Raw genomic sequence first — 19,787 nt, forward strand, 5'->3', positions numbered from 1 at the left:
TGCAGCGCCTGTCAAGCGGGAAAGCAACATCGGTCGTCATTCAAAAATGGAGAATCTTGGCGTGCATCCCAGGTACTTCAGTTACTTCATGCTGATATTTGTGGTCCTATGAATACCGCTTCTATAACTGCTTGCAAATACTTTTTACTTATTGTAGATGACTTCAGTCGAAAGATGTGGGTGTATTTTTTAAAAAATAAATCTGATGCTCTTAGTACCTTTCAGAAGTTTAAAACTTTAGTTGAAAAAGAATCTGGTTGTAATATCATGACCCTTAGGACCGACAATGGGGGGGAATTTTGTTCCTCAGCTTTTGCCAACTTCTGTGATATTCATGGCATCAAACGTCAATTCACCACACCTTACACTCCCCAGCAGAACAGTGTTGTCGAGCGTCGCAATCGCACGGTTGTTGAAATGGCTCGTTCCATGTTACAACACCGGAGTGTTCCAAACAAATTCTGGGCTGAAGCAGTATTTACTGCTGTTTACTTTCTTAACCGATCCCCTACTCAGGCTGTTAAAGGGAAGACTCCTGAAGAAGTGTGGTCTGGTCGTAAGCCTAAGATCAGTCATCTCAAAGTTTTTGGCTCAGTTGCATATGTTTGGATTCCATCTGCTAAGCGATCTAAGTTGGATTCCAAAAGTCAGAAACTCATGATGACAGGATACAGTGATCATCACAAGGCTTACAGGCTGATAGATATAGCCACTGGTCGACTTAGCTTCAGTCGAGATGTAGTATTTGATGAAGACAGAGGATTCTTTCAGTCTTCTTTTTCTGAGCAGCGTTCTGAGGATCCGCCTCACAGTGTTCTTCTTCCAGTCAGTTCATCTGATGGGAGGGATGATGTAGCATCAAGATTTGATACTACTCTATCTGAGCTTCCTCCAGAAGCTAATCCCCCTCTTGCTATCCCTATTGCTCTTGAGCCTGCTTCTCTTCCTCCTGATATTGGTCCCTCTAATCCTGATATTGGCTCTTCTTCTCTTCGACCAAAATGGTGGGCTAAAACCATAGGTGATCTCCGGGATGATGAGCTCCTTGAAGGTAGAACTTCTAGGCATAAGAACAGACAACAGTCTTCAGTCAATTTTGCTCTTATGGCTAACCTTCACAGTACTTTTGAGCCTCAAACATATTCAGAAGCTAAGGGTATATCTGAGTGGGAACAGGCTATGGAAGCAGAATTTCAGAGTCTTCAGAAGAATCACACATGGGCTCTTTCTGATCTTCCCGCAGACAAAAAACCCATAGGCTGCAAATGGGTGTATAAAGTCAAATACAAAGCTGATGGAACCTTAGACAAGTATAAAGCTCGGCTAGTGGCTCGAGGATTTTCACAGCAGGAAGGCATCGATTATGAGGAGACTTTTGCTCCTACAGCCAAGATGAGTACTATCAGGCTTGTGCTTGCCCTAGCAGCTCAGTTCAATTGGAAAGTTCATCAGATGGATGTAAAAAGTGCGTTCCTAAATGGTGATCTCCAAGAAGAAGTCTACATGACGCAGCCTCCAGGATTCAAGGTTGCTGGTCAAGAACAGAAAGTGTGTCGGTTAGTTAAAGCCATTTATGGATTGAAACAAGCTCCTCGGGCTTGGTACATAAAAATTGATCAGTATCTGACAAATCAAGGTTTTCAGAGGAGTCCATCTGATGCAAACCTGTATATCAAGCATACTGATGATGATATCTTGTTTGTAGTTGTCTATGTGGATGATCTTATCATTACTGGCAGCTCTGCACATTTGATCCATGGGATCAAACAAGATCTATGCAGAACTTTTGAGATGACAGACTTGGGACTTCTTCATTACTGTCTGGGGGTTGAAGTATGGCAGACTGAAAATCAGATCTTTCTTTCTCAGTCCAAGTATGCCAAAAATCTTGTGGAAAGGTTCAGAATGCAGGATTGCAAACTGGCCACGACTCCTATGGAACCAGGGCTCAAACTTTCAGCACAGTCATCCTCTCCTCTTGTGGATGAAACTTTATTCAGGCAATTAGTGGGCAGTCTCATCTATCTTACTGCTACCAGACCTGACATCAGTTTTGCAGTAAGCTACATTTCTCGCTTTATGTCAGCTCCTAAAGCTGATCATTGGATAGCAGCAAAGCGGGTGCTACGATATGTGCGTGGTACTTCTGATTACGGCCTCTTATATACTCACAGCTCCACTTCTACTCTCAGTGGCTACACTGACTCTGACTGGGCCGGTTCGGTTGATGACCGTAAATCTACAGCTGGGTATGTGTTTAGTCTAGGATCTGGAGCTGTTACTTGGACTAGTAAGAAGCAACAGGTTGTGGCTCTCTCCTCAACAGAAGCAGAGTATCGGGGAGCAGTTAAGGCAGCCTGTGAGGCAGTTTGGCTTCGTCGTATGCTTGCAGATATGCATGTTTTTCAGACAGGGCCTACTTCTTTGTTTTGTGATAATCAGGGAGTGCTCAAACTTGCCAAGAATCCTGTCTTTCATGAACGAACAAAGCATGTGGAAACTCACTGCCACTACATTCGACAGTTGGTTGAAGATGGCTCAGTTCAGTTGCACTATGTTCCCACCACAGAGCAGCCCGCCGATATCTTTACCAAGCCTCTTGGTCCTGATAAATTTGTAAAATTTCGCGGGTCTATTGGTGTTGTAAATAGATTGAGCATTAAGGGAGGGTATTAGAATATATCTCTATATCTCTATTTAGTAATGCTCAGTCTTTTAGATGTTTCTATTCTTATTCTTTTAGCAGTTTCTTAGATGAAACTGTTTGTTCGATATTCTACATAGAAACCTGATGTTTCTATTCTTGTAAATATCTTTGTATTATCATTGAGCTGTTTGCTCCATGTGAATTAATTCATTGAACATTCTTTTAATCTCAGGGCTGACACAGGGCCAGTGTAGAGATAGCCGGGGTTAGCTAGTTTTGCTGCCGGATTAGCAGGAAACTGCCAGGTGAAGTGAGGTAATCTCACTCAGTTTTCTGCCATTATATTTTTCACTGTAACTAGATTGCCGGGAGGGCATCCAACATTTTATTCAGAACTACTGCTTAATAATATAAAACCCTCAGAACTACTGCATCGGTTTTCCCGCATTGGGTTTTTTCGAGGACTAATTTGTCCAAAAATAACGATGTCACATGTATCTTTTTCTTTGCTCAATTTTTCGTTTCATGTAATCAAATTAAATTGGTCTAGGCTGCAAAAGTAATTTAATTCAGTGTTATTCAGAAATAACTTGATAATGTATATTAAAATCAAGTAGGAGAAGTAAATTCAGTTTTGCTGCAGTAGGGGTTCCTTGAGTATTGGATTTTTCACAAAGGAGGCTGTCTCTGCTGTAAGAACAACCCTCCCTTTACAGTCATACAAGTTCGTTGGTTGGTTAAGAGAAGGAAGGGATCATCATAAGGAAAAGGTCTCATCAAAGATGTCTCTTCTAGAGTAAGTACAACAAGATCTAACAAAAGTTGGAAGGAGGACAAAGTGCCGGAAGTAGGAAGTGTCGCGGAACAAAGTGCAGAAAGGAGGAAGGACTTGACTTGTGCTTGGAGGATATTCTTGTCAAGGGTCTAGGGTTTGGCATTGATCAATAAGAAGCTTCAATAAGAGAAATTTACCGAAGGGTTTCCTTGTTAAGAGAAGAGAGGTTTTGGCCCTGGCAGAGAGCCAACATCTTGTGTTCTTGTTCTTATGTTTTTGGTAGCAGTTTGATGAAGTACACACACATGCATTAATAATAATAAGAAGAAGATTAAGCTAAGAAGAAAAAGTAAAAAGACTCCACAAATTGTTATCAAGTCAAGAAGAATCACACTACACCTTATTGCCCTTGATTCTTCAACAGTTCATACTCTTATGCATGATAGAATTTAGTGGAAAGGGTTGTAATCCTTCCAATCTTAAAATCCTAAAAATTGTTAAGTTCATTGAATTTTGAATGGGATCTAAAAGTCTACTTTCTCCATATGAAATCCAATGAGGTTGAACCCACTCTCAAACATCATAAAAAACATTAATGGTAATGTTAAAAATGTAAGTAAAAGTTGACAATCTCCTATATCTCTCATTTAAAACAAAAGATACAGGAGAATGTCAACTTTTATTTCAAGAATTTAATATTACCTTTGATTATTAAGGTAAGTGAAATGGAGGGGGGACAACCTCTTCAAATTGTGTTAGTAGAGATCTAGGGTTAGGTATCGTGCTTGCAAATAACTTAATTCTTTGTTTGTTGTTTTGGTGGTCCCTGGTTGCATCGTATAACACTAGAAAACCGGCTAGTTCCATACGAAATTGGTCAAACATAGTCCAAAACCTTGAACTGGACCAGAATGGCCCCAAAATTGATTAGATTGGCCAGGTTTGTCTGTTCCAGTCTAGTTTTGGTCAGTGAAATGGAAGGGGGAACAACCTCTTTAAATGGTGTTAGTAGAAACCTTGGGTTAGGTATTGTGCTTGCAAATAACTTAATTTTTTGTTGTTTTGGTGGTCCCTGTTTGCATTGTATAACGTTGTACAAAACCGGCTAGTTCCATACAAAATTGGCCAAAAATGGTCCAAAACCTTGAGCTGGACCACAATGGCCCCAAAATTGATTAGATTGGCTGGTTTTGTCGGTTCCAATCTAGTTTTGATAACATTGCATCCTTGGTGTCTTTCTTTCCATATAGTCAATTCATCTCTTCATTCTTTAATTGTTCCTACAACAACCCTCAAGGAAACATACATGTTATAGCCATTTCATACAACAATTATCTTATCTACATGAGTTTTCAACTCCACAATATAAGGATGTATTCAAAATTAAGTATGCGACCTTAATTTAATACTTATCTGTATGGCTATTTTTATTCTTCACAAAACTACCATGGCAAGAATTCAGTTCACTATCCTTTCTGACCTCTTGATTCCAACCACCATGCATTTTTAAGTTGCTTTTTCCTTACTGCATTCACCATCTAAGCTCAGGTATCCCCTTCATTTCTCGAAATTTCCTCGGGCAATCCATGCTATGGAGGCTTTCATAGGCAAGGAGAGCACCAACTTACTAACAGGTATCCACTGGTAACCTTTAACCAATAATTTGTGGCAATCACAAGGTCTTAGTGTTAACATAGTGACCTCCTTCCAAAGCTTTCCTTTTCCTAGCTGTCATCATTTTCTATAGCTCTATTCCCCTAACAGGGCTTTCATGTAGTCCATCCACATGTGACTACTCTAGGATGCAATTTTTTGATTGCGACATCCCAGCTACTCCTGAAATGATCTCAAATTCAGGAGTTCGCAACAATTTCATCATTTCAGCTATAAATATATTAATTTCAAATGAAATATAACAGAAGCATGTATTCATACATTGCATTCAAATAATGCATTCAATCATATATGCCAACATATGTGTATGCATATCCAGCAAGTTGCACACTTCCACAAACTACTCGTGTAGATCCATTCAGTGCATCCTTGTATTGATTCACGAATACCATATTTCTGTGTTACCTATTTTACCATGGTGAGTTGGAAGGTCTAGTCAATGCCTCGACACGTCATATAGCCACATCCCTACTACCTAGTGCTTGATTGACCATCTGGACATTTTTAGGGTCCCAATGTGTCCAAATGCTGTCGTTGTAATTCCTTAACTAGTGCCCATTCGAGCAATTTCATTGTGTAAAGTGCATTTTAACAAGTGGTTGAGTTAGCCCCATGGGCTATGTAGAGTGAATTTTGTTGACAGTGATAAATAATATAAAAAATTATTCAGTTTTCTAACATATTCATATCTTATTTTTTTAATGCGAAGTGTATTAATCCATTTGTTTATATATATTTCCATCAACCTGAGATTCAGCTTGGATAAATTTAAAACATCTTCGATGTTCAAGCTAGAAATTGTGGTTGACGAATTTGTGCATTTACATATCTATGATATGATGGGATTTGCTTTTTCCTCAGGTGTTTTCTCAGGTAACCTATTTACAGACATGTCACAAGACTCCAGACGGGTAATGAATCGTAGTGGGTTTTGTGGGATGCGATCTACACAGGTGAATATTTTGTGAAATGTGAAGGAGTGTTTGATGCTTTGGTTGATTGTATATCTTATCTCCACGTTTCCATGATTAAAATGAATAAAAATGATGTAACCGTTTAGTGTTTGAAACTTTGAAGCTGTAGAATTTCATTATCAACTGCTGTTTTAGCATGTAGGTAAACCAAACAAAGAAATCAAGTTTATGTCTTAAGTTGTAATTAAGCATGATTGGGGAGGCTAGTATAATTTTCTTTTGTCATGCTGAAAGGTACAATTTAGTGTGACCACTATGATTGTACACAGTTTGAATATGGTTATACTCCATCAGACCATCTACAATTTGCATTAGTTCAAGCTTGGTACACCACATAGATTCCATAGATGCTCACCTCTATAAACCTACCATCCATATGCTATTTGAATCACCATCCAACTTCATTGAATTATAGAGGTGCCTTTATTCAAATCTAATATTATAGGGACTCCTTTGTATTACCTCCCAAGTTTTCTATAAAAGTCTCTTAAACATAGTTTATGAGATTTATGTGAACTTGCTTTTATGATTTCTAAAGATGCAAGTTCTAATCACATGACGACTATGATGATACATACAATTTCACCTTGGTCATACTCCATCTACAATTTTCATTAGTTCAAGTTCAATGCATGAGAGAGATTCCACATATGACCCATCTGTAAATCTACTGTCCAGATGCTATTTGCTTCACCATTCAGTTTTGTTGTGTTATAGAGGAGGTGTTCCCAAATCTATATATCCCCAAAAAATCTCCTTTATATTTCCTGGTAAGTTTTTTAGAAGAGCCTCTTAAGCACCATTAGTGAGCTTTATGTGAATTCACCTTTGTCAGGCCTAAAGATACAAGTTCTAATAGTGTGACCAATGTGATAATACATTCAAATTAAAGGCATAAGTTCTAATAGTATGACCAATATGATAATACATACAATTTGAGCATGATTATACACTTTCTACAATTTACATTAGTTTATGTTTGATACATCGTAAAGATTCCATAGATGACTCCCTCTATTTATCCGCTATATAAATGCTATTTGAATAACCATTCAATGGTGTCCCTTTCAGATTTAAATATAGATCTCATAAGGTATGCTTTTGTATTGCCTTGTACAAATTTCTATATATGGCAGTTGCAAATTTGGAAATTTCACCTCAACCCTGAGGTTTATTGGATCTATTTCTAATTTTCTTGTGAACTTTCTGTGTTGGGGCTGAATCTGAAGTATTAATTTATAGCAGAAAATACTTCACTTCCTCTAACCCAATTCACAAGGCAGCCAAGAAAATAAATACCAATCAAATGTACTTCAATACCACAATGTTTCATCCCTTAGGGCACACTTCCTAAGAAAATTACAGATCTAAAATGACTTTTAACAGCAGATAATTACAATTGTAAATCTACCCCTTCAGCTTCTAGATGTTTGTTAAATCACTTGACAAACTAGATGTTTGTTAAATCACTTGACAAATTCTGCTCCAAGTTATGTCAGATCAGTATGCATTACCAGCTCTATAAACACCTCAATAATGAAGATAACATACGCCGAAATTTAAATACTAAAAGTGCACAAAATTTGGACAGCTCTTCTCCCTCTATAAACAACTCAATAATGAAGATAACGTAAGCTGAAATTTAAATATGTAAAGTACACAAAATTAGGACAGATATATAACTGTACAAATTTTGTGTGCTTTACATATTTAAATTTCGGCTTATGTTATCTTCATTATTGAATTGCTTATAGAGCTGGTAATGCATGCGGATTGGACATAACTTGGAGCAGAATTTGTCAAGTGATTTAGCAAACATCTAGAAGCTGAAGGGGTAGATCTACATAGAAGATGAAGTACATGCACATACCAATATCTCAATACATGCTGGTACAGGTCAAGCTCTCCAAACCCTAGCTAGGGAAACCATAAGAAACACCTAGCCACCAAGTCTTCCTAGCTAGGAATCACTCGCAACCAAAGCTGGTCAATCCACCAAACATTAGATGAAATTTTAGCCTAAAAGAGCCCATGAAATTTTCATGTAATTTCCATGTCATAATATGTAAACCAATCAAAATCCTTTAAATTTAAAAAGAGTTACATGTAAATATTTTGGAGGGAAAAGAAAAAAAACCACTTTTTTAATTGTATTTTTGGCTTATCTCCTTATAGGGTTACTCATATTTGAAGCGTAGATATTCGTTGGATGCATAATTAAATTCTGCATCCAAAGAGTACCCATCATGTATACTTTTGAGAATACCCACATTGATAAAAATTGCAAATACATCAAAAAAACGTTTTCAAAGTTTTTTTTTAATGTATCTGTAATTTTTATCAAAACGTTTTTTTAATGTATCTGCAATTTTTATCAATGTGGGTCTTCTCAAAAGTATGTATAATGGGCACTCGTTAGATACAGAATTTAATTCCGCATCCGATGAGTGTCTACACTTGAAATTTGAGTAAAAATATAAGGAGATAATAAAAAAACACAATTAAAAAATAGTTTTTTTTTTTTTTTTTTTTTTTTCCTCCAAAATTCATAACTCTTATTTTATTATTTTAACTATTACTTTATTATTTTTCCTTAGGAGACCACTTTTAGGCTGAAATTTCCTCTAATGGAACCTTAACAAATTAGCATACACATTGGCAGTTTTATGTAATTTCCATGTCATAATATGTAAACCAATCAAAATCCTTTAAATTAAAAAAGAGTTACATGTAAATATTTTGGAGGGAAAAGAAAAAAACCGTTTTTTAATTGTGTTTTTGGCTTATCTCCTTATAGGCTTACTCATATTTCAAGTGTAGATATTCATTGGATGCATAATTAAATTCTGCATCCAAAGAGTACTCATCATGCATACTTTTGAAAATATCCACATTGATAAAAATTGCAAATACATCAAAAAAACGTTTTCAAAGTTTTTTTTAATGTATCTGCAATTAAAATGTTTTTTTAATGTATCTGCAATTTCTATCAAAACGTTTTTTTTAATGTATCTGCAATTTTTATCAATGTGGGTTTTCTCAAAAGTATGTATAATGGGCATTCGTTAGATGCAGAATTTAATTCCGCATCCGATGAGTGTCTACACTTGAAATTTGAGTAAAAATATAAGGAGATAATAAAAAAACACAATTAAAAAAATAGTTTTCTTTTTCCCTCCAAAATTCATAACTCTTATTTTATTATTTTAACTATTACTTTATTATTTTTCCTTAGGAGGCCACTTTTAGGTTGAAATTTCCTCTAATGGAACCTCAAGAAACTAGCATACACATTGGCAAGTTCTCCTTAGCACTTTCACTTGCATTACACTAGTGTACAAGATAGTCTATCTCTATTTTCTCCACATCAAGCACTCCGAGTGCCACCAACATTTCCAAATGCCACAAAACCCTAGTCATCTTCTCTCACAAAAACTACAAGATCAAGTTTTGTCTTTGCTCCTCTAGGGTTTCTCCCAAACCCAACTTCTTTGTCTCCTTAAGGAAAAACCCTAACTCTAGCTTTCCCTTGAATTTCCTCAAGAACCCTTGTGCTGAAAACAAAGAGAGCAAATACAAATGAAGAAGGGTACAAAGAAACTAGTTCATCCTAGATTTTACATGTTTAACACAAACATCCCATTACATTAGTGAACAAGAATGAATATGATCAATGTACTATCTTCCTTTATTTATATGAAAGATAAGGGAGGACAACGATAAAAAGTGGACCTAATCCACAACAAGCAACCTAATTACACACAAGATAGGCCCACATGTGAAGTGCCCTAAATCTAGTTGACATATGTCAATCTCCAATGCATGCACGCACAACAAGCAAATCTATGAGGATGAAAGCTCCTTAAGAAAGGTTTAGTGCTCCTTCTTCAAAGGCCTCCAAAGCTCCAACACTATCTCTTATTTAGGGCGAAGAACTTTCATATGATGTAACATTTACCTTAGTCGAGGAGGCGCATGGACACACTTTTCTATGCCACCCATAGCTAGGTGAACACGAGAGATATCGTCAAGCACTGGGTGAAAGAGCCGTCAAAGTTCAAACAAACACCCAATAATCTTTACAAGACAAAGTCTCTCACGAAGGGCTCCCAGTTCTTGACCATCTTTGCCTTCCTAATATACGGTCAAGAGAGCACAAAGACCTTTCTTGAAGGTTGGGTAGTTGTATTGGACCAGTTGGTGAGTGATGGAAGGCCATTCAACTAGTCAGACTTGTTGTCTTATTAGTTGAAAATCCATGTGACTAACGCCCAGAATCCGCCCAAGGATGAGAAAGCGAGATTCTACATGTCTGCATACTTACTAGATGCAATCTGTGCCCAACAACAGTTTCCTGGCATGAGCTAGACATGGACACCGAAAGAGACTGCTATCAACATTTATTGCAAGTTGCTTTCCGACTGCAGCTACCGAGGAGTAATGGCAAGGCTGACTAACCATTTCATCATCCAGTTGTATAAGTGTTAAAATTGGCAACCAGGGCAAACTTCATGTGGGTCATCTTATTCAAGGCTGATAATATTTTTATTAGATTCCTCTCGTCGAGAGGTGTAGGATTGATATAAAGATTATCCGATTCCGATAAGTATTCATGGACATATGAATTTATTTTGATTATGGAATTATTATCAAGCCGACCTACAACTCATGTAGGCTCAGAAGCCCAACAGTCGCATCTGTTCACCCACCAACGTTGTGTATAAATATAAGAGGACTTTTCCTCATTTGGACTCACTCATCTCATCACATCTCTCTCTCTCTCTACTGTGCAGAAATGAGTCTCTTCTCTACTGCGTTGAAATGGGTCTCTCTCTCACACATGTGAAGCCGGAAGCTGTTGAATTTGAAGCTGCAACTGCAGAAGTAAATATTGACTTGCGTGGCCTAGAAGATCTCCTCTTTGGAACTGCGATGTAGGTTCATCTGAACCTCCTCTGAAAGCCGCAAGTTTTGGTGGTGGAATGAAGTCAATCCGACAAACGGTTTCCAAGATATCGACTGCCCTAGTTTGAAGTCGGAAATTGCTGAATTTGAAGCTGCAACTGCAGAAGTAAAGATTGACTTGCGTGGCCTAGAAGATCTCCTCTTTGGAACTGCGCTGTAGGTTCATCTGAACCTCCTCTGAAAGTCGCAACTTTTGGTGGTGGAATGAAGTCAATCCGACAAACGGTTTGCAAGATATCGATTGCCCTAGTTTGAAGCCGGAAACTGCTGAAACTGAAGCTGCAACTGCAGAAGTAAAGATTGACTTGCGTGGCCTAGAAGATCTCCTCATCTGAACTGCGCTGTAGGTTCATCTGAACCTCCTCTGGAAGCCGAAACTTTTGGTGGTGGAATGAAGTCAATCCGACGGTCGATTTGTGAGATATCGTCTGCCCTAGTTTGATAATGAAGCCGCTAATGCTGATGCTGCTGATCTAGGGTTTGCTACTGCTGATATGAATCAGATTTATTGTACTATTTCTCTTTGCTGACTTATTGAAGATAAAAGAAGATTTGATCAAAGGGTTTCCCCACACATTGTGGGGTTTGTTCCTGGCTAGCCGCCACATCTTGTGTCTCTTGTCTTGGCTTGTTTTCTATCGATCGTTTAATGTTCTATCTGCACTTTACTTTATGTATATGTGATTGCTAATCTGTGGAATATAATAAGAAAAAGAAGTAAACTGTTATAAGCATAGAACATACCATAACTTAACATGGTATCAGAACTGAGGTGAAGACAAAGCCGGAGCAAGAGCAAGAGCAATCATCGAAGAGAAGATTGGCAAGGCTATCCTAAAAGAACTATGGGGTCCTCAACACTCTTTCCTGCCGAAGACAAGCTCTGTGAGAAAGCTGACTATCACGGATGGAAGATGTCTATCGATCTAACCCTTGAGAATCAAGGAGTGTTGGATCATGTGAGAGGCAATATTGTTGAGCCTCCATCAAATGCATCCGCTGCTGCCTGGAACAAATGGAAAAATGGAGAAGTCAAAACAATAGAAGATCATCCGGGACTCTATCAACAAGCACTTGGTGGCCTACATCTCTGAACTGGACACCTCTAAGGAAATCTATGATAGACTGGATTACCATCCGAATGGTACGTGTTCAGGACTACTCTTCTGAACTATAATGTAATTCCTGGTTTCAAGGAATTAATGGCTAGATGCATTCAAGAAGAAACAAGGGAAGAAGTGCAAGAAATGCCCATGCCTAAAGGTCCTCCTGTTGCCTTTTCTTCTCATGCTAAGAAAAGAAATAATTCCGGGACTAAATCAAAAGGAAAGGCTAGACCTAAGGCTAGAAGAAAATGATGATGTTACATTTGCGATAAAGCAAGTCACTATGTATGAGATCATGAGCATCATGATGAATGAAATCATGGACATAAAGGCAACATGAGATCATGGACATATAGGACAGCATGATGATGATGCACACTAGTTTGAGCAACATTATGATGGATAAAATCATGGACATGGGCAGCATGATGATAATCATGATTAGAGCAACATGGTACAATATGCAGTGGTGCAACTAGAAATCCTTCTGATGGCAATCAAAGGAATGACAAATTCAACAGCAAAGGTAAGAAGAGAGCTGGGAATCAAGGAAGAGGACAAGCATTCAAGAAGGCTAGAAATTCCAGGATGTATTAAATGCACCTGACCTCAAAAAGAACCTAGTGTCCATCTCGGCAACGGAAGACAAAGGCTACAAGGTAACCTTCAGCGATGGCAAGGTACGTATATGGAAAAATAATGTTAAAGATGCCTTTACTCTTGGGTTTAGTGTTGATTCATTATATCAGGTCGATGGAAGTCTGCTAGGTGTCATGTATTATGACACATCTCTTCAGTCCGAACTTTGGCATTAGAGGTTTGCCCCCCTTCATTATAAAGCTATACTCGGTGTAAGACAAATGGTGATAGGGATGCCCGAATTCTGAGTAGAGAAAGAAGGTGTATGTCCAGGATGTGCTGAAGGAAAGCTCAAAAGGGGACCATTCCCCTCAAGCCAAAGCAAGACCTCCGATATATTACAATTGGTTCACTCAGGCATACCTGAGGTTGGCATTAAGAGGGAGACTACTACACCACATACTCCTGAGCAGAATGGTGTGGTGGGAAGGAAGAACCGCACGATGATGGAAGCTGTCCGGGCCATGCTACATGATCAAAGACTTCCGAAGTTTCTATGGGCTGAAACTACAATCACCGCCGTATATGTACAAAATCGATGCCCTCATCAAGCATTGGGTTCCAAGACTCCTGAAGAAAAGTTCACCGCAAGGTGAACAATCTTTCGACTTTGAGGAGCTCTCAAGAAGCCGACACCAGGGAACCAAAAGAAAAGGATGATGAATCAATGCCTGATGTAGAAGAACCCATGGATCTGATTGATTCTCATCCACATGAGCCTTCCTCTTCTAGGAAGAGGCCTTCATGGCTTAGGGGGATACTTGATGATGCTGAAGGACACGCTGCACCCTGAGGAACCTTCCGTCAAAGTAAGAAACTTAACAGGTATCAGGGATACCTGACCATCATGAGCACGATCATACAAAATGAGCCTTCATCATTCTTAGATGTCGTCAAGCATTAACTATGGAAGGGTGCTATGACCATAAAATATGAGTCTATTATGGAGAATGATGTCTGGCAAGTAGTTCCCAGACCTTGGACAAGACAATTGTTACTTCAAAATGGCTTTACAAGATAAAGCATGCAGCAAATGGAAGTATGGAAAAGTATAAGGTTCATTTTGTTGCTCGTGGTTTATCCCAGAAGGAAGGTATAGACTATGATATTTGCACCTGTTGCCAGATATACGACCATCCGCTTGATCATAGCCCTTGTGGCTTCACAAGGATGGAACCTACGTCAAATGGATGTCAAGATCACGTTCTTGCATGGTTCTATCAAAGAAGAGGTCTATGTGGAGCAACCTGAAGGATTTGAGATTTATGATTGAAAATCTCATGTATGCAGGTTGAAGAAGGCTCTCTATGGGCTGAAGCAAGCACCCCGAGCATGGTATGAGAGGATCGATAACTACTTGATGAAGTTGGGATTCACTAGGAGTGAAGCCGATCCTAACCTTTACTTTAAGGTTGAAGATGACAAGCCTCTCATACTGGTGTTGTATGTGGATGACCTCTTTCTAACAGGTGTAGACCCTCTCATTCACAAATGTAAGAGGGAGCTGGCTTCTGAATTTGAAATAAAGGACCAAGGACTTGAAGTATGGCAGAAGCCAAGGGAAATTTTCCTATCTCAAGGAAAATATGTGGTAAAGATATTGGAAAGATTTGGTATGATGGACTGCAAGCCTGTGACTACCTCGAGGATCTTAACTTTTAGAAGTTATATGGTAGTGATGTCGGACCAGACTTGGGAAATGCCTCTGAGTTTCAAAAACTCATTTGCATTGATGTTCTTGGTGAACCTCTGTCCGAACATATGCTTTGCAGTTAGCACTGTGAGCTCATATTTGGTTGAGCCTCACTGCATTGATGCCAGGAATCTTCTGAGATGTCTTCAGGACACAATCTCTCATGGATTAAGATACACTGTCGGAGATGTGAGACTACTTGGATATACTGATGTTGATTGGGCAGGCAGTGTGGTGGACCGTAAGAGCACTTCCGGGTGCTGTTTCACCTTGGGATCTGCTTCGATATCCTGGATGAGCAGGAAGCAGAAGTCGGTGGCTTTGAGCACCGCCGAAGCAGGATATATTGTTGCTAGCATGACCTCGTGTGAGGCAATCTGGTTGCGAAAGCTCTTCAGTGAGCTGTTTGGATTTACATTGGATTCCACTGTGATTCTCTATAACAACCAGAGGTGGGATTTGATTATTGAGGAATCCCGTATTCGTCGATTGCTCCAGCAAATAGACATCATCTGGGATATGGTAAGTTGATGAGCAAGGAGGCTCCATCGCATTAAGATGATGTACAGGTCGATACACCTTGTCAAAGCCCCGAGGAAAGTTCTAATCTGTGATTTTCCCAAACGACTTGGAGTTGGCAAGAAACCCTTGTACAAGGGTCCTGCATGTTGCATACATTGAGCTCTGGGAGCTCTGAGGGCTTGCGGTTATTACTGGAGCAACATACGACCACAAGGTGACTCACCCTCCCCTGGTGGTGCGCACTAGAACAAGATGATTCGCTCTCTTGTGGGACAAGATGATTCGCTCTCTCATGGAACAGGATGATTCGCTCTCCTATGTAGTAGGATGATTAGTTCTCCTGTGAGGCCTGGATTGATGTGTTCTCCATGGCGATTGTAGCAGGATTGATGTGTTCTCTTGTGAGGATAGGATTGATTAGTTCTCCTGTCGAGGCATCCTACCCATGCAGTCTGGGACTCATGGGAAGTACTTCTCATCTGATCAATGAGCAGGGAAATGAAGTTAGGGACCATAGTAGTACCGATGGACGCATCGTTGTATCTACCGTACTCCCTACGCTAGGATTACCTCCATTGGTCTGGGATCAATGATACTGGTCTGGGACCAGTGGTAGGAGTTGTACCATACTATGACGCTGACTTCGGGTCGGTTGAGACTGGTCTGGGACCAGTGGTACATACTCCGAGATTGACTTCATGTCAGTGCAGTACTGGTCTGGGACCAGTGAGAGTGGTACATACTATGACGCTGAGTTCGGGTCGGTTGAGACTGGTCTGGGCCCAATGGTACACTCTCTGAGACTGCGATACTGGTCTGGGACCAGTGGTAGGAGTTGTACCATACTATGACGCTGAGTTCGGGTCGGTTGAGACTGGTCTGGGACTAGTGGTACATACTCCGAGACTGACTTCGTGTCAGTGCAGTACTAGTCTGGGACCAGTGAGAGTGGTACATACTATGACACTGACTTCAGGTCGATTGAGACTGGTCTGCGACCAGTGGTACACTCTCTGAGACTGGGATACTGGTCTGGGACCAGTGGTAGGGGTGGTACTTACTATGAAGCTGACTTTGGGTGGGCTGAGACTGGTCTGGGACCAGTGGTACGCACTTTGAGACTGACTTTGAGTCAGTGGAGGATGATACTGGTCTAGGACCAGTGGAGTTGTACTCACTATGACGCTGACTTCGGGTTGGTTGAGACTGGTCTGGGACTAGTGGTACATACTCTGAGACTGACTTTGAGTCAGTATGATACATCCTCGATCATTTCTTCTTCTTCATAATTCGGACAAAAGCAGAGCAGAACAGAACAATGCAAGAGTAGAGCAGAACAGAGAAAAACAATACCGATCAGTACAGGGCAGAACAAGACAAAGCAGAATAGGTAGAATAGAGCAGAGCAGGGCAAGGGTCAGGCTGTACAGGGTAGTGCATTTGATTGATGAATAGTAACGACCGATAGACAGATTGCAGATGAAGTTCTCCCTGGTTGAGAGGGAGTGTTAAAATTGGCAACCAGGGCAAAACTTCATGTGGGTCATTTTATTCATGGCTGATAATATTTTTATTAGATTCCTCTCGTCGAGAGGTGTAGGATTGATATAAAGATCATCCGATTCCGATAAGTATTCATGGAGATATGAATTTATTTTGATTATGGAATTATTATCAAGCCGGCATACAACTCATGTAGGCTCAGAAGCCCAACAGTCGCATCTATTCACCCACCAACGTTGTGTATAAATGTAAGAGGACTTTTCCTCATTTGGACTCACTCATCTCATCACATCTCTCTCTCTCTCTCTACTGCGCAGAAATGAGTCTCTTCTCTACTGCGCTGAAATGGGTCTCTCTCTCACACATGTGAAGTCGGAAGCTGTTGAATTTGAAGCTGCAACTGCAGAAGTAAAGATTGACTTGCGTGGCCTAGAAGATCTCCTCTTTGGAACTGCGATGTAGGTTCATCTGAACCTCCTCTGAAAGCCGCAACTTTTGGTGGTGGAATGAAGTCAATCCGACAAACGGTTTGCAAGATATCGACTGCCCTAGTTTGAAGCCAAAAATCGCTGAATTTGAAGCTGCAACTGCAGAAGTAAAGATTGACTTGCGTGGCCTAGAAGATCTCCTCTTTGGAACTGCGCTGTACGTTCATCTGAACCTCCTCTGAAAGCCACAACTTTTGGTGGTGGAATGAAGTCAATTCGACAAACGGTTTGCAAGATATCGACTGCCCTAGTTTGAAGCCAGAAACTGCTGAAACTGAAGCTGCAACTGCAGAAGTAAAGATTGACCTGCGTGGCCTAGAAGATCTCCTCATCTGAACTGCGCTGTAGGTTCATCTGAACCTCCTCTGGAAGCCGAAACTTTTGGTGGTGGAATGAAGTCAATCGGATGGTCGGTTTGTGAGATATCGTCTGCCCTAGTTTGATAATGAAGCCGCTAATGCTAATGCCGCTGATCTAGGGTTTGCTACTGCTGATATGAAACAGATTTATTGTACTATTTCTCTCTGCTGAATTATTGAAGATAAAAGAAGATTTGATCAAAGGGTTTCCCCACACATTGTGGGGTTTGTCCCTGGCTAGCCACCACATCTTGTGTCTCTTGTCTTGGCTTGTTTTCTGTTGATCCTTCAATGTTCTATCTGCACTTTACTTTATGTATATGTGATTGCTAATCTGTGGAATATAATAAGAAAAAGTAAACTGTTATAAGCATAGAACATACCATAACTTAACAATAAGCTTATCTTTGAGCAGGATCCACCTTGCATGTCTCGAGAAGCAATGGAGGCGATACTTAACATTGCAAATTGGTATGCCTCACTCGGTGGCACCTTCATTAGAGTGTTTGGCGGAGAGAAGCCTCTGCATGTTCTACCAAGGTATGCCACGGACAAGCTGGTCATGCAAGAGGTCTCATATCACCTCTCCACAGGGTTATCAACAGGATTGCATAGGAAGAAGAAAGTGCCATGGCCCGCTCTTCCTTTGCGGATCAGATTATATGAGATTAAGAGCTTGAAAGATGCAAATGCCGAAGCTAAGGAGATATTGAAGTTCGAGTTCGGCACCAAAGACTTTAATTTGTATGATCCCCACAATATTTGCAAGAACCACTGTGCGAAGGTGTACTATCCATGGATCCACAGGACATTTCACTAGCACGAGGAGGACCCTTGGAGGTACTGTTACAATGACTCCAAGCTCCACGAGTCGGTCAGTATAGCCATAGCTTGGAAGGCTGCTCTGTAGGCAACAACAATGCAGGAAGCAACAATAACAACAAGAAGAAGAAGCAACAATCTAGCGCAGGACAAGGGTAAGAGGAAGATTGTCAGAACCCAGACGTAGAGCAAAGCTGCAAGATGAGAGCATATCCTATCACGGAGAAAGCATCTTTGGCAGCGGAGGCAAAGAGGGAGCAACAGATAAAGAGAGTAGAGTGAAGGAAGAGAGAAAAGCAAAGGCTACAGGAAGCAAAACTAAAGTTGCAGGAAACAAAGAAGAAGTTGAAGGAAGAGTAGGAGCTGAGAAGGAGAGAAAGAGAAGAGAAGCAGAAACAGGAGGAAGAAGAAAGGAAAGGCGCAACGACGGAGCAAACAACGCCCATACAGGTTGAGGAGTCGGAACAACTAGTAGCTGAAGAAGAGGGTGAACAAATGCAGGATCGGGAGCTTGCTCAGCAGATTGAGCAACTAATTGAAGTGACAGACATGGAGTTGGGATAGGAGCCACAAAATGAAGACACTGACCTTATGTCGAGAGTGTTGGAGGTCATCTCTTAGTCTCCACCACCTCTAGTGTCAGAACCAGTCTCGAGCGAGCAAGGAGAGGATACTCCCCTTGATGATGATCCGATCATGGATGTGTACAATCTATCATTTGACGAGTTGCAGAAGAAGATTATACATGCGCGGAGGAAGCACTTTTCGGATGATCACGCGTCACCTGCATTCATGAAGGAAAGGGTGATAGTGTCAGATATCAAAAAGCATCCAACTACCCTTGTCGATGCCACCTTGGCCTATGCAGGAGCGACAAGCTCAAATGTTAAGTTATTGTTGGCCGAGAATGAAGAAATGGAAAATAATCTGCAGGCTGCTAGGCAAGAGGCAGAACAACTTCAGCAACAGAGTGCAATTTCTGCAATGGCAGAGATGAGGAAAGCGATACTTGCTGAAGTATCAACACTTGAGACTACCATGTAGAAGCTCTATGATGGATTTGTCACCGTGCATAAAGCAATTATCCGTGTGCATGGCTTATAGCAGTGGAGCAAAGAGTTTGTTCAAACTCTCAGGAACATACATGCTATCATCGCCCATGTGCAAGAGTGGACAATGCGGTACAAAGGGGCCCCACTTCACTTGCCAAAGAAGAAGCCACAGGCAGAGCTGGAGAAAGCAAAGGTCCGGATGTTGATCCAGAACTATGAGCAGCTCGCCCCATTCGTCAGCAGCATATAGGCCTCATATGCACGGTTGTACAAGAGTTTGGATGTCATGGTGAGAACGCACAAGATCCCGTCAATCGATTCCCTCACCAAGGCTAGACCCAAGAACCAAGTTCGGCTAGAGATCGATGGGTACATGGAGCAGCTAAGGCGAGAGGCCACCAGGGATGACTTGGAGCTGAGCGCACATAACATGCAGAAGTACATTGGTGGTCCTGTCATGGTTAACACCATGCTCCACATGCTTCAGGACAAGTTGGATACAGGTTCCAAGACCATATACCCGGATGCTATGGAGGCAAGAGTTCGCTATCAGAAAGACACCATCAAG

The 19,787-nt window shown here is 40.6% G+C and overlaps 1 protein-coding gene across 6 annotated transcripts in view; it reads left to right on the top strand.

Moving 5' to 3' along the window:
* The window catches only part of LOC149165433 (putative complex I intermediate-associated protein 30), a 240,653-nt gene that overhangs the window by 103,261 nt on the left and 117,605 nt on the right, over positions 1-19,787 (top strand). For all 6 annotated transcript variants that reach the window (XM_089432308.1, XM_089432311.1, XM_089432307.1 and 3 more), the window contains one exon: positions 5,958-6,049. In XM_089432308.1, the coding sequence (XP_089288434.1) occupies positions 5,958-6,049 (92 nt within the window). The remainder of the gene's footprint in view (positions 1-5,957; positions 6,050-19,787) is intronic.

Source organism: Pinus tabuliformis, chromosome 5_1 (genome assembly GCF_031772625.1).
Source record: "Pinus tabuliformis cultivar Carrire ecotype Pingquan chromosome 5_1, CPIR1, whole genome shotgun sequence".
NCBI lineage: Eukaryota > Viridiplantae > Streptophyta > Pinopsida > Pinales > Pinaceae > Pinus > Pinus tabuliformis.